The sequence below is a fragment of the Crassostrea angulata genome, chromosome 9 (genome assembly GCF_025612915.1).
Source record: "Crassostrea angulata isolate pt1a10 chromosome 9, ASM2561291v2, whole genome shotgun sequence".
Taxonomy (NCBI): domain Eukaryota; kingdom Metazoa; phylum Mollusca; class Bivalvia; order Ostreida; family Ostreidae; genus Magallana; species Magallana angulata.
In genome coordinates, this window is record NC_069119.1 from 29,236,599 (window position 1) to 29,253,062 (window position 16,464).

The 16,464-nt window shown below is 30.0% G+C and overlaps 1 protein-coding gene across 1 annotated transcript; it reads left to right on the forward strand.

The window, feature by feature from the left end:
• Nucleotides 1-251: 251 nt before the first annotated feature.
• Nucleotides 252-3,027, forward strand: LOC128163568 (uncharacterized). Its single transcript, XM_052827196.1, has 5 exons — nucleotides 252-316; nucleotides 909-973; nucleotides 1,459-1,596; nucleotides 2,049-2,126; nucleotides 2,849-3,027. Exons 1-5 carry the CDS (start codon nucleotides 252-254, stop codon nucleotides 3,025-3,027), a joined length of 525 nt encoding a protein of 174 aa, XP_052683156.1.
• Nucleotides 3,028-16,464: the final 13,437 nt, after the last annotated feature.

Consider the following 16,464-nt stretch of genomic DNA (forward strand, 5'->3'; position numbering starts at 1 on the left):
CTAATTAATTAATTGATAAAAAAAGTATCATTCCATTAAATTAATTAATCGATCGATTGGAGTGACTTCCACTCACATACTTAAAAAAACCAATGTTTCCGTCATTGACCATGATTTTCGATTTTGACTTTGTTCAATAACGAGGAAACAAAATCAATTTGCAAATTATACTTTAACGACCTTATTTTTCAACAACTTAAAAAACTCAAAAAAAAAGATCATTAAACTTAATTTGTTTGGATTGAGAGAAAATGACATATTCTTTTGTGATATTGCTTTTGAAATTACGATTTGCATATGCAACAATTTGTGGAAGGTAAGCTTTTAATATTTCTTTTTCAAATATGACTTTAGAAGTCCTCATCATATGAACCTTTTTAAAACAACAGTCATTTCATGAACATCTTTTACTATTTTATGCTATTCTATGCTATGCGATTTTGATGATATGCTATGTGATTTTAATGCAGTGCTATGAGATTTGCATGCTATGCTATCAGAAATTGAAATGAATGCTTTGAGATTTTAACAAAAACATCTCCATACACAGAAAAATCCCAAACACGTAGAAGTAAAATGAAAAGAAGCCAACGTTTACCACTAATCTGCAACTTTAACATTTATTCTTAAAAGAAAACATTTCAAACCAAGTTAAAATCATGTTGTATGCTATGCTATGGTATGCTGTGATATAATATGACGAATGAAATTCTATGATATTGTATACCTTGGTATGAGATTCCAATGCTATGGTATGGGATTCCAATGCTATACTATGATATTCCAATGCTATACTATGATATTCCAATGCTATACTATGAGGTTTCAATAATATGCTATAATATGGTGTATGTTGTAAAAGATATGCTTGAACTGACTGTACCTTGAATAATTGTTTTATTTTGCAGTCAAAATGGAACATTGATATGCTGCCATGGGTACAAGTGGGATGATATCTTAGAGAAATGTACACGTAAGACAATTTAATTCGTTTTATGAACATGTACCAACTTGACTAATCTTTCCCCCTCGCATTACAAGTATTTGATTGATTGTTTTTAAATATTAAACGAATGGGGAAAACAAGCAAACCATACATAACTTTATTTTTATGGGCTAAATTTTCAGTCAACAAGTAATTGTACTGGAAAAAAATGTAATATATCGTTATCCCGTCCAAGTTGAAAAATATATTCAAGGGTTATAACACAGCATTCAGTAAATTGTTTAAAGGCATTAATTCATCATATTCAATTAAAAAAGACCAAAAAAGGAATTGTTGCGGGATAAACGTCGTATACTATTTTTTACGGTTAAACGTGAAATTAAGATCTGAAAAATTGTTATAAAAGAAAAAAAATATTTTGATGTAAGACAATTATTTATACACATTGAAAATCAACTCAAGTTTTCATTTGTTTGAATGAATGCGATCTTTTATCTCATAATTTCTTGCAGTCTGCAAAAAAGGATTCATTGGAACAAACTGTGACACAATGTGTGTTTATCCTTCTTATGGATTAGACTGTCAGTCTTCATGTAACTGCATTGCCAATCAATGTGATCATGCCAATGGGTGCAAGCACCATACAAAAGGTACACGTTACAAGTTTGTCTATATGTAAATAATTTGATATGTTAAAAATCATACTTGGTGAGTATGGTTTTAGCAAAACATTTAAGGAAGTTCATGTGAATATTATCATTTATAAACTAAATGAGAAATCTTCGAATCGGTGAAATTGTTCGACCTTGTATATAAGATCAAATAAGGTACGCAGGGGCAATGCAACATTTTATGCAGTTTATGATGAGTCGGTGTAAAATAAATTGTAAAGCATGCATGTTTATTATTTATGTTTATATTTCATTATGAGAATGGGTCTTTTATTTTTCATTAAAATGCCGTGTTTCTTTTTACCTTTTAAACGTGAAAGGTTTAAGCTATTTTATTTGTACTCATGTTATGTATTATGCATTTTGTAGATATTTATATAAATATAAAGTTTTAATTTTATTCAACTTTTTTTTTTTTGTTATATGTGAAGACCTTTCACATGAGTCTACAACCAATGAAGAAACGACACATTTTGAACTGTTAACAAAAGAACCTTTCCACGTAAAAGGTAATACTTACACTTTTGATAACAGTGCCTTTTTAAAATTGAATGAACAAATTTATCTTTACCATATAAGGTGAACCGTCTACATTAAAGTACAACGCACGTACATGTATTAATTTGTTTGGCGTTATATTTTATCGTGGCAAAAAATCAACATCATTTTTTTAGAATTATGATATTATATTTTAAACTTTTTAATAGAAAAAAAACATGATTAGGGAATGCATTTAATTTAGATAACTGCTATGCTCGTAGATCGAAGGCGTTTACGCTCTTTTTTTAAACCTGCGTGAATGATAGCAGTTGTCTTATAAACCGAAATAAGAATAATATTAGGGGCACCGAATAAACATGTCGTTTTCAGATAATTTTAAATAAAGTGTATCAAATGAAGAACAGTAAAACCGACTGAATGGTATGTGCTTAAAACATTAATCGTATTTTAAAGGGAGTTTTTTTTTTCGTGACAGCATTATTGAATTGAGCTGGATTAATATGGACATCAATACATTTATACAATGTATATAATTTTTTCAACTGAATGCATCATGCATGCATGTAGAATTGTAAATATTCTCAAAGTTATTTCCCATTAATGTCCTTATTTCTAACTGTTTTATCGTATAATTATTGCACTTTGATCACAATGTGACTTTCATGGATATCAATAAATATATTCTTAAGTGTACAATTTTACTTATTGGTTTAAGAAATTGTTATTTCAGCCAACACAGTAAAGGCTGCAAGTACCCCAACAACGCACATCGTATATTACAAAAGTACCATGACAAAGATAAAACCAATGACAATTGGAACAATCATTCTTGCAGTAGTGTGTTTCATTTTAATAATTGTGATTTTGTATACTTATCAGATGGAAAATTCCAATGTTTACTTTAAATAAATGCAAATATCTGTCGACATATCGTCTTGCTCTTCATTATTATTACGTTTATAAACTGTTATGCCTAACAATGTATTTTTATTTCGATGATTCTTCAAGATTTACTCTTTATCCTATTTTCAAGTTTCGCTTTGCATGTACTGTGTTTTCAGTCACTCGTTTAAACTATGATTTTAATTCAACAGTTTTAAAGGGGCGTAGTCATGATTTTCCTCAAAAAATATTTTTCTGATTTTAATGTTCACAATGCTTCAGTAAGGCATTTTTAATAGGCAACTAAAATTTGAGTGTCATTTGTTGAGTTGTAACTGCGTTACATAGATTATAATTCTATGCCATATAAACGAAGCTTTAGTTTACATTTTTAGTGTTGAAGTAAAACTTCCAGTTTTAGACTTAAAATAAATAGTTTAAGCGTAAGAAAATGTTCATTTATGCCAAAAATGAATAGGAAGATTGACAAATCAGATTGAACAAGATTTTTTACTGGTATATTGAATCTACGTAAACAAAAACAGGACAGGCGCTTTGTTTTTATATCAAAGAATTTTAAGCCTTGCATTTTGCGTATCACTTTGCAACTAACTCTCAAATTTTATTAGATCATTAACAATGCATTTCTAAAGCATTGTAAATAATAAAAATAGAAAATTAGAATCTGAGAAAAATCGTGCCCATGCCCTTAAATGATTAATATAAAGACTTAGTTAATGAGATTCAGATTCAAATCAAACAGTTTTGAGCAGAGGTATATTTATTGTTTGTTACAGTAATTTGAAAAATCTAATTTAAATTAAACATATTTTATAGATTGGGTAGTAAATTCCTCGATGTTTTAATTCAATGTACATGTAGAATGAATGATGTTCTAAAAAAGAAAACGGCTTTAACAAAAAAAACAACCCTCATTTGGTTCTAAATCAAGTAAAATAACTAAATGGAAACAATAATGATATAATTGACTATACAATTTACGTTTTTACTTTATTGCATGTAATTATATCATTAAAACACCAGCATATGATCATACCAGTACTTTAAAATCTTGATGAAGAATCATATTTTCGGAAGACTGTGTAAATCCTAAGGCATTACCACACAATTTGGGACACTGCAGTTATAAACAGGCTGTCAGGCCTGTTCATAAGTCGGTTACGGACAGTTGGCGGCGCAAATATTCTTAAAGAAGCCATTATCACAGGCCTAACATTATGATTAACAAACAAAGATTAAAAATCGACACGTCTTACAGGAAACAGAACAATCGTTCTTCTGTACAGAGGCATACAAATATTTCAAATAATCAGGAAACTAATTTTAAAAACGACCCACGCATGCATTCTATTATATAAGAATCCAACTGCAGCCCCATCTTTGCAAGCCTAAGGTTTATGATCCACTCTGCTTTTCTACAATATTGTAAAAGAGCAGAGTGGATCGTAAACCTTTGGCTAGCGAAGATGTCACAGACCCTGGCAACACAATTTTACAATTATATTACATAACCCATTAGTATTGAAGTTGTGTGTAACAGAAATAATTATGACATTGTCATCATGTTATTAACTTGATCACTTTATCTACCGATGGCAGGAATTCTTAGATTAATCTTGCAAACGTTTAAGGCAGTAGCACTAGTGCAATGCCAAACATTTCTTATCCGTACTATCTAGCTAAATCTTAATTTTTTTGGCGGCAGCGTGTACCCTTGTTCTTTGTTAATGCAAAGTAAGTTACTTCATTACATGTAATCAAATCAGGAAAATATTTGTAGATATATACGAAAAAACTTTGAAAGACTAAATGCAGTAACATAAACATTTTGTTCATGTGCAGATAAAATCAATGCACTCATATACGTCCTTTTAGCACCAGATACTAACTGTAAAGGAGATAGAAGATAGAGGACCTGAGTTTTAGAATGGCATTCTCCCAGAAGCGTAATGCAACATGTTCACTTTATACTGTGTACAGTTGTTTTCTGTGCCGCATAAAAGGAATATTGTGAAACTTGAACATCCGAATACGATTCCATAAGAACCCTCCAATCAGTAAACTAAAAACAAATATAAAGTACATTTTATGTTACATCTAAATAAGTTTGATTCCACTCATAGGCGGATTGAAATGTTTTATTACCATTTCATTACACGAACATTAAGATGCATATGCGATGTGTTGATAGTGCTATTTGTAAATTCTGTTATTTAGTTCCATATTAATAGTTATCATTAAAACGGTTAAATTATTCGACTTACACAGCAAAGTCAAGAATTATAAATTGTTTTTAAATGAATAATTGATGACAGAATTATCTCTCTTGGGACGTATTTTCGATAATGTCAATGTTGTTATATGCATGCATGACAAAAACAAACCTTAATGTCGCATTGTATGGAGTTTCTTGTATATGTTTAAAACATACACATATCTTTCATTCATCATTAAAACAATTACGATAATGGCCAATGTGAACACCATACTTTTTAATAAGTTTAGATGTATTTCTGTTAAAAAAAAAGATTGTTTTAGTAGGGTTTTTTAAAGGAATATATGCCGTTTGAAATGAAACTTTTAAAAGAAAGAAATGTTTGCGTTTTACAATTAAGCTCCAAAAGTTATTAACTTTCTGCAAATTTATACAGTTTAAATCAAACGCATATATATGCATGTAAAAGTATTAAATATAAATTCTAATCCATTTATTTACAGACCGGGTCTGTCAGTAAACGCCAAACTATAACATTTTCCTGAGCACGTGATGTGACAACAAGCTAAATTTAGAACGTACACAATATGTCGCCGTGAAAACTTGGTCGGTCCCTTGGCAGTGGAAAATAGCGTTTTGAGAGAAAAGAAAAAAAAAACCAGTTTGACAGAGAACGCTGTAAAATGCAAATCTTACCATATTGGAGACGACTTTGAGCGGAAGACACTTGTTAGAAAATCTCATTTTGAATTATTATATTGCTAGCTTCTTGTTACATGTATAGACAGGTGGGTCATACAGCTTTGTTTTTCTTTGTGTAATAAGATATTTACTCGTTAAGGAAAACAAAATATGTCTAAAATACGATATTTATAGTTGGGATATGATGAAACTTGTATATGGTTTGAGTCAAGGGGCCCAGAAGGGATATTTTATAATTATATATATTGTCAAATGAATAAAAATAATGGTACATTGCAAAAGAGCTCTCATCGATTGTCATCGACACCGATACGCAACCATCTTCATAACATGCAGATGACAATATCCGATTTTTTTTTTTATTAAAAGCACACAAACCTGTTTATCGGAATTCAAACAACTGTAAAAAAAAAAAAAAAAAAAAAAAAAAAAACCTGTCGTATTACCTCGTTCTGCAAGCTGCTTTTTGAATAACTATCCCGCGCACATGCTCAAATCCACCTCAAACGTTAATTGTTGATGGGAATGCATAACTAAATCGCCGTTATTCATTGTTTTTAATAACGGCTAGTACCTCGTTAATATTAATCAAAAAATTGCAAAGTTTTCTAGCAACTTCTTTTTTATATATTTAGCCATGCTGAAAAAATTTGGAAATGGTATTCAACATTGCACAAAGGCATTAAAACGGCATATATACCTCTAAAGAAAGAAGAAACATGCTACATTATTTGAAAACAAAAGATAATATAACTTGCTAATTATACTATTCTTGTGATAATAAAGCGTTTCTCTAGCAGTCGCATGTGACAATAAATACAAGCTATGATAAAAGACACAATAGCTAGTCCGATCAGAGCAAACTTCAGATAATTGGTCTGTTTACTTTCTTGTGTCACTGTCATACAGGTTGTTTTGTCATTATGTGGTGTGGCATCAGTTAAATCTGTAATAAGAAAAAACTATAACAAATTTACGTTTTAAAATATATGTATGAGTAAAATGTCTATTCTATCTATCGATCTATCGATCTATATATATATATATATATATATATATATATATATATATATATATATATATATATATATATATATATATATATATATATATATATATATATATATATATATATATATATATATCTTACTATTTGTCTATCTATGTATATATCTCAACATCTATCTAGTATATTTATCTATGTATCTATCTGTTTGTCCGTCCGACTCTTCGTTCGTCTACCAGTTTGCTTTGTAATACTTAAAGAACAACAAGGCAATCGCGTTTCAATTTTTAGCAACATTCAGTGATCATTAAAAGATTTTTGATAATTCTTGATAAATATAAATTAATTAAAAGCATCTTATACTTTTAAAAATATCACCATTAGTTTTGAGTAATTCCTTCGTTGCAGTGCTATGTTGAAGGTCTGTTGAAGGTAGACTGGAAGGTCCTGAAAATAAACAGTTGATATTAACAAAGATAAGGTGGATTAAGACACAAAATAAAGCTGTGCTGAAGGTTGACTGAAAGAACATGCAAGCTAAATAATGGCACAACCGAGCATTTCCTGCACACTGCAATTTAGTTACATTTTAGTAGACTGAATGGCAGAGTTATATCCCTTGAATTATGATTTATAAACGTAGCCTAACATGAAAGAAATGATAACACCAGGCATTGATTAATAAATGATGTCAATATTTGCTTATAAAAGATGGAAAAAGTACTAAATAATCAATTAGAATCATAATGATTTTTATATCATCAGTCAATGCTGAAAAAACCTACTTCAAACAACAAACGACTGCGAACGATAGCATTGTCTAGCCACCTAACTAAAAGTCATTTTTTTTTATAATTGAATGATTAAATTTATTTTTTTTTCTGTAATAATGTGAACATTCATGTATATTTTCATTAAATATAAATGCTTTGGTCAACAAAAAGACATTACTTTGTATTTTGGGTTACAACATATACAGCTCATTTCATAATAAAAACTAATGGGCAAAGGGAAGACGGTTTTTTAACAACAACAACCCCCCCCCCCCAAAAAAAAAAAAAAAAAAAAAAAGTTTGTTCAGTTTTCTCCATGATATCCCTGTTTGCAGACTACACACATATTGATTTGTTATCAACGACAGTTTTAAAAGAAGAATAAATGTACTTATTAAATGATTAGAATGTCTCAAGGCACGTATGATATTTGCGTTCTTTTCTTTCAAAAGTTAAGATTAAAATAAAATGCAAATATCATGAACTTGTTCCGTTAACAAATTCAGCTTGATTAACATAGCTTTAATGGTTTATTTGATAAACAACCTTTACTCTCACACGCTGTCAAGTCTAGAAAATCTTAAACTGGAAACGTCAAATAATATGTTAGCAATACGCCAAAAAAAATTGTAGCAGATACAAATTCCTTTACCCATTACGTCTGACATGACAGAACATCCTTAGTCTTTTCGTTTAATTAAAATAATTTCTCTTTAATAATAAAGAAAAGGTGGCAATGTTTAATTTATATCCAAAATGTAGAATGACACTATAATAGTCATAAAGTTTGTTATAAGATGTTATCACTTTTCTTATGATAATACGTTTGATGTTAAAAATAAAAACAAAGCCAATTCAATGAGGGTTTATGACGAAAAGCCAGAGTGGAATTGCCTATTTATCATTTGAACTGTACGTTCTATGGAGCTTTTCAAATACACAGAAAGAGTATTATATTGACATTACCGGGCATTCTGTTTATGTCGTATCAAAATGTTAAATCTTGAATGATATTGAATTTGCTATTCATCGTACATGTTAATTTGTAATTGCATTTCTTCCACGAAGAAAACATTTTCAAAAAGCCAGATGTACGCATTTTAAATGTTTGTAGGAAGTTATTTTACATAAGGGGAAGTTTTACATTTGATAATTTCGGCCTCCATGACAAATAATTTTACAGACTAATCATATAAATATATCCAATTAAAAACTTTTTTTCCAACTTGAATAATAGTTACTTGATCTTCGATTATTTTGTAGTGAATTATTAAACATAAATCGGTGTAAGTATAGCTTCGTCTTTACATATTTTTGACATAAAATCAATCAAAATCATATTCAAATTATATAAATAGTGCCTGTTTGGGAGGGTAAGAGTTTAAATTGAAACCCCGAGAAAACCATTGTCAACAGACGCGAAGCGGAAGTTGACAATGGTTTTCGAGGGGTGTTAATTTCAACTCTTACCCTCCCAAACAGGCACTATTTATTTTATTATACTGAATGTCTTCAGTACAAAAAGAACTTTCTATTTTTATACAGAAATGAGGTGAATTTTATGGCAAACCGTACGCGCATAGTTTATGCGCATGTTACAAATCGTTGTGTTACCCGTTGCCAAGGGTGTTGCTAACGCTGAGGGTAATAGAACGGATTATCAACTGCGTCATAACCAATAAGATTTAAGTTTTTAACATGACAGTATAATAATCAGAAATGCTGACTTTAGAATCCAACAGTTCTTATGTGACAATTTTGTAATCCAAGCTTAGTAATGAAGTCATTGGATACCCTAAAATTAGTAATGTATAAAAAAATTAACATTTGTTTGTAAATAGCTGCAAACGACATAATAGGTATAATCATTTAGAAACATATGCACACCTGATGACGATTTATTACAGCCATTGACAGGATCACAATCTTTATCAATACAGTTACATTTCATCTGACAGCCTTCTCCATATGTTGGAAATGGACACGTTGCTTCACAGTTAGACCCCACATATCCCTTGTTACAAGCTAAACAATTTATAATTGTAAAGAAAATGTTAATTTCAGCGTGCTGGCCATATACTCTATGATACTTGTTTCATAGAGTATGCACTTTTATTTAATTTTATGTTTTAGCGTCACTGAGTTACAGTATAAAATATTGAGCAACAAATCTCGAGCTAAATTGTATTTTGTTTTACACTTTTAACCTTGATAAGAATATCTCAAATTCATTTATGCCTAAATGATAAGGACATGAAATCTCCAGAGTAACTGTTACTTATTGAGAACATTATGCAAGACATTCATTACTATTTACAAATCAAAGTGCTAAAAGAAGGACCCTCAAAAACGGAAGCATGTTTACATAATTTACATTGTTTTCAATAATGTTGTATATTTACGTAAACACTTCTCTTGTGTAAGATCCCACTTGAACCCGACACAACATGATGTTCCGTTTGTTCTACAATAGTGTAAATAGTTCATTGTTATGGAACGGTCCTCGCAAATATTGGCAAAATTGCAAACAGATTACTTACCCTACACAAGTCCCTAGTATAGGCATAGTTTGGAAAGGCTCAAATAGTATCATATACAAATACGCAGTACCAAAAACCACTATTCTTTCCATTTTACCTCTATGCACTTATATTGAATGATACACGAATTCTATAGATCTGTGACTCTCTATATAAATTAATTTCCTTGTTAATTTGTTCCTTGTTATAAAATGAGGTCCTCTAAAACATGAAAATTCAATAACTATTATTCGTTAAATTCTAAGTTTCGGAAAATCAATTTTTAATTATAGTAGTAATTTTCATACCATGATTATCATTTTTTGAAACCATATAGAAACATGAGAAAGGTAACCCAAAAATGGTTAAGGTTTGAAAAAGCTGTTATTATTTTCTAAGCTTATTCTAAGGAGAAAATATCAGGCACTAGACAAACAACATATTTTTTTTCTTTTATTTTGCAGTTCAATGTGTAATTATTTATCAGTTTTGCTAAAATACATTCTTTGATTTCTTAGCAAAAGAATGCCACATATTATAGTAATTGTGATATGGAAAAGGGTATGTATTATTCTCTATGTATACGTGAGGTATGTGATATACAATTATCATAAAATGTTGTATTCTTTTGATAAGATTATACTTATCGATATTTTTTTAATGCATCAACTTGAACAAATTGATTTTAAATATTATTTGAAGTAGTCTGTACATGTATTAAATGAAAATATGATGTCTTATTGTTTTCTAAACATAAAGCTATAGAACCAGAATTTCCTCGTGTTTTGAAATTAACTGCTCTAAAACTAAAGTTTCAACTGCATTTTAAAATGTCGACTGTAAGAAATGTTTCATTTTTCGTCTGTTTACATGCAGAAACGGAAAAAGGCAGAGAAGTTCTACAAGGGGCGTGATACAGATCAGTATCAGCCCTAGGGATGATAACCTGTATCAAACCTGGAGGCCGGTAAGAGTTTTGGGATGTCATCTGTATCACATATGCAAAAACATGTATTTATTACTAAGTACGTGAATGTATTAAACTCATATCACCTATTTTATTTCAGTTATTCTTAAATAAAATACCTATAGGTATAAAAAAAAAGAGATGACTGAGGAATCAGAGCTAAACACAAACAAAGTGCAGGAAAGTCTAATACGGACTTAAAATATAAGTGTTTGGAAAAGCATTAACTTTAAACGAATAATATACCCAGTATATTTCCTGATTATCCGACAAAATGCAAACTACAGAATGCAGCATAAGTAAGATAATACGCAAGTTGTTTCAAATGCATTCAAATTTTAGTTAATTCATTAGCGTTTTGCAAATGATTTACATTAGTATGATTCAAAATTGATGGGTTTTTTTCGAAAATAATTAGGGAAGTAATTATAGTAGACCTGAAGATATATCATAAAATTATTTAAACTGCGTTCCTGTACAAGCTTAAGATTGATTCGAAGGTTTCGGAATAAATTAAAAACAATGTTACATAATCATTTTAATGTGAATTACCTCCCTTTTCGTGCATAAAATCATGACACAAAATTGTGAAATAAAGTCGCAGTTAATGATTCTTGCAAAAAAATATTTCACGGAATTCACCTAAAAAAGTATTCAATAGTTTTAAAAATCATAATTAATACATGTGTTTTGGCTTTTTCTTTATGACATGCATATGGGTCGCAGTTAATGATTCTTGCAAATAAATATTTCACGGAATTCACCTAAAAACTATTCAATAGTTTAAAAATCAGATTTAATACATGTGTTTTGGCTTTTTCCTCTATGACATGCATATGGGGATAACGAACAGTGGTCAAAATCAAAAGAACAAAGGATATATGAAATATATGACAAGAGCAGAGCAAATACGGACCTATAAAATAAAAAGAGGTAGTTAAAGAACCACGACAGAGTGAGGAATATATGAAAACCGGTCACACCCACCGGGTGCTCTGTGACGTAATCGGGAAAAACGGAAAAGTCCGTAGACAATTAGATGATTATTTATGGTATAACAATGAGTATGATAATCATCAATCAGCATGCCACCCAGTGGAAAATTGTATCTTTGTATCGACCATAGAACTCACGAAAAGATTACTTCAATCGAGATTGTTGATAGTCCTGTATTATCAACTTGTATGTCAGTAGCGTGCATCAAAAACAAAAATGATTTCGTTGATATGTATTATAAATTTATTACAATTAACACTAAAACACATTCAAATAAGAATTGTAACAATTTTAATTCATGTATTAGCAACTCAATAGCAAACTATCATGGATATGAAAGATACATGTAAAAGACGATTAGTTAATCCAGTAGGTTTTCTTTTTATGTTCTTAAAAAATGCTTTCTTCTTGTTCCACGGATGCCTATTTAGAAATTGTTACTATTGCTATCGTCCTTCTGCAATTTGTCTATCTATAAATCAAAAGACATAAACTTAGTAAAATATCATTATTTTTTTAAGATAGTCCTTGAAAAATAATATTGATGTAATTTCAAGAAAAAAAATGGCTTGATGATGAGTTAAATTTACATGTTGGCTCCTTAAATTTAATTTACACAAATGTGCCAATCAAAATAATCTAATTATCGACTAAAAAAAGGAAAGAGTACAAACCGCAAGATACAAATTAGTAAGTTGGATATATATTCAAAAGTTAGATACACAGTAACCTAGTACATGTAACAGCATTTTTACATATCTGTATTCATTTTCATATTTGTTAAAGCACGTGGGTAGGCATCGGCATCTAGGTCATCCTTTTCCTCTATGACGCCATCTTTTATGTCTTCCTGTTTGTGACTGACGTGTTTTGCTTGCTTTTGACATTTCCGATTTAGCGGCGAAGTATTTCAGAAAGGTCATCGTTGATTTGTAGCCTTGCTGTTTATAAAGAAAACATGAATAGAAGTGAAAATTAAAGTTAATGATTTGAATAGAATTTGAAAAGGACAGCAAAATTTACATCAAATAATACAAAAAGTTGATTTCCAAGGAACTTCATATAGGTATGATCGCCAGGTGTTAAATCAAGGTGCAGGTAAAATTAATAGAAAACAGTACTTTATCTACTTCTTTTATTTCTCAATAGCCCCTTCTTAAAACTTTGATTATGGAATGGTCTAAAAAATTGAGACTTAAGAAAGTGTTTTGTGATTATATACATGTATTAAATGTAACACAAATTAGATGAACAGACAAGTTTCTATTTTATAAATGATAATAATGATGTCTAGCCTTGAACATTTTTTTACGATTCATCGAGTGATGGGAGAGGGTAGCTAAAACTGCCGACCTGTCAAAGTGAACCATGCGGGGTATCTTGATGTACGTGCAGGAAAATAAAACAAGACAACCAGTGATAACGCAATGAATCAGAAAGGTATCAACTCACTGATATTACATATTCCTTGTGAGCCTCTTCCAATTCAAAATCCATACTGCATCAAAATGAAACGGAGATTCCCTTAGATATGATTATTTAAACATGATATACAATATACATGTTTGTTAGTAAATGAATGATTTTGAAAACATGTGTACGTGTAAATCTTTTATATCCGTGCTTCTGACAAGAATAGAAGTACTCACTTCTGTTGCTTGTTTTAGTTTTTTCTTATAAAAATCATTTAATGAAGACAACTGTCGAGAGAAAGTATAATTTGTCAAGTTTACACAATTTTCTATGGTTATGTCAATATTTTTCCATTTATACCAGCAGTGTTATATATCATTATCATCACAATGATAATTCAGCTACATTTACATGTACATCCCTGGGGATTCATAATTACCCGCAGGGAATAAATATCTGCATTAAATCGTGAATGACAACCATTAGAAATCTCATTTAAATTCTTTTTATATTATTCTATTATATGTATATATATTTTATCTTCAGAGCTCGCAAATAACTATTTTGTCATTTGATACAAACAGAGGAGTAGTAAAATAATCTACTTGCGTAAAATGTTATACTTCAATTCAGTATACACTGCCCACTGGTAGAAATATATGAAATAAAATTAATTTATCATTTTTGAGTTACTAAGCTTTCTGTACCAAGGATAATATACTTACATTAACATAAGCCCATTTGATGTGTGTCAGAAGAGTGTTCTGAAGGGTGTCAAAGAATTCGACAATGTCTGTCCTCTGGTATCCAAGGAATCCCTGTTATAAACTGACTCCTGTGTTTTGTATGAGGCTTATCAACTCATTAAAGTTTACATGTAATGAACATCAACTTTTGTAAAGTTTCAGTATATTGCATTTTCTTTTTTTAGAAATATCGAGAGAATATATCAATTAAGGTTTCACAGTCTATTTATATGCACATACATGTACATGTATCTTCTTAAAGAATGGAAAGTTTCTTTACTAGTTCGTTTTTATGAAACTATCAAAAATTAATTTTGTGCAAGTTTAAAAAGTATCAAAATTGATAGCTGTAATTTTTTTTTTCAAAAACTAAAAAAAAGATCATTCCATTTTTAAACATTAAAATCTATTATTCACGACTTTTAATACATGTACATGTTTGATATTAAAAAAATAATCTGCTTCCCCATCTTTATCTTCGTCAAAATGATTAAATGCTTTTTCCGCAGTATAGTCTTTTCCAAGTAGCATTTCCCTGCTTTTCTGAGAAAATTCCTCCTGAAAATATAACAAATTGTTAAAGAGTTTCTCGGTTCAAACCATATTATATTTCCACTTACAGAATACAATGATATGGATATCATATATACATGTACATGTACGTGTAACCAAAACCTAATGTTGGTGTGATATTGTTAGTGTTATTTTGCAAAAAGGCACTGTCAAGTTGTAAAAATACCGCAATAAGTGTAAAGTTGTAACTCTTGTTATTAATTTTCTTTTTTAAGTCAACTTATTCCCGTCATTGTTAGATCCTTCTTGGAATTTTAAAATTGAATTACACCCTTTTCGTGTTTGTTCATGTACCAGAGATAATTCGATAATTAAAGCTCGCATCTTCAAAAGTATTTTCCAATTCTGTCTGACTGATTGTGTGAACTTTATCCAGGTTGTGTTTATTCAATACCTCGAAGTTCTAAAAAAATTGGGGGGGGGGGGGTTATTATTAACAGCTATAACGCCGAAATACAACACGATTCATATAATACTATATACATATCAACAGGTCTACTGAGAGAAAGCAAGATTACTGTTGATAAAGGCATTTCTTATACTAGTGTATTAACCAAAATTGTGAACATTCTTTTACACTTTGTGATGACAATGCTTGAATTAATTTAAAGAAAACGGGTTTGATGTAACACAACATTTTAAGGATTTTTTTCCCTTAAAATTGTATCTAGCAGTTTTTCCGGTGGGACAATGATATATTTATTTAATTTTAAAATGAATAGCCTATCTTGTAAAGGAATTCATTTTGTCAAAATGATTGCAAAGTACATGTACAATAGTTAACTAAATATTCATTGATTGGACATTTAGAATAGGTACTTATATCAGCTGGTTATGATTGTTGCTTAAATACAGTTAGAATAACTTCTGGCTCTAAAGAAAATGGTTCACATTCATCAATCTAATGGTTGGTAACATATGCTTTAGCTCAGCTTACATAAAGTACCATTTCAATTCAATTCGTTATTCAGTCATGACCAGTTCACTGGTATTTGAGGTTCAACATGAGTATATACAAATGATCACACGCCAAAAAAACTTAGAATGATCGAAAACATGATTTCAAATTTCAAATATTTCTGTGTTGTTGATTTATGAGATAGTCATTAATTTGTCATTAAATCATATCTGTAATTAAAAATTGTTTGAATGTGTGTGACCATCTTAGCCCTACTAATGACTTGGAATAAATACATATTTATATGTTTAACCAATGTTGTAATTTACCTTCAGGAATTCGTCCACTTGCAATAAAAAGAAAACCTCTTCTTTTAAAAGTTTGTTTTTCTTTCAAATATCGCATGTCCTAATAAATGCAGTCATCTTTCGAAATTCAGTGACAGTAGATACATAATTTACACCATGAAATCCCATTCACCTCTCAAAATGTGATTAATTTGCTTCTTTTCTATGACTTCCCCCATCCAGTTGTACATCCTGAGTCCTGGATTCGTACCATGCCCACTCAGAAGGTTGGGTAAAAGACACGGTACTCTAAACCTAGCATCGTCAAAAAGTATTATGATTATGGAT

What these genes read in the sequence shown, in the direction of transcription:
- LOC128163568 (XM_052827196.1), top strand. Translation starts at nt 252, where the DNA reads ATGACATATTCTTTTGTGATATTGCTTTTGAAATTACGATTTGCATAT. An exon ending in GTGCAAGCACCATACAAAAG is followed by an intron (nt 1,597 to 2,048) that starts GTACACGTTACA and finishes TTATATGTGAAG; the next exon opens with ACCTTTCACATGAGTCTACA. An exon ending in AGAACCTTTCCACGTAAAAG is followed by an intron (nt 2,127 to 2,848) that starts GTAATACTTACA and finishes TTGTTATTTCAG; the next exon opens with CCAACACAGTAAAGGCTGCA.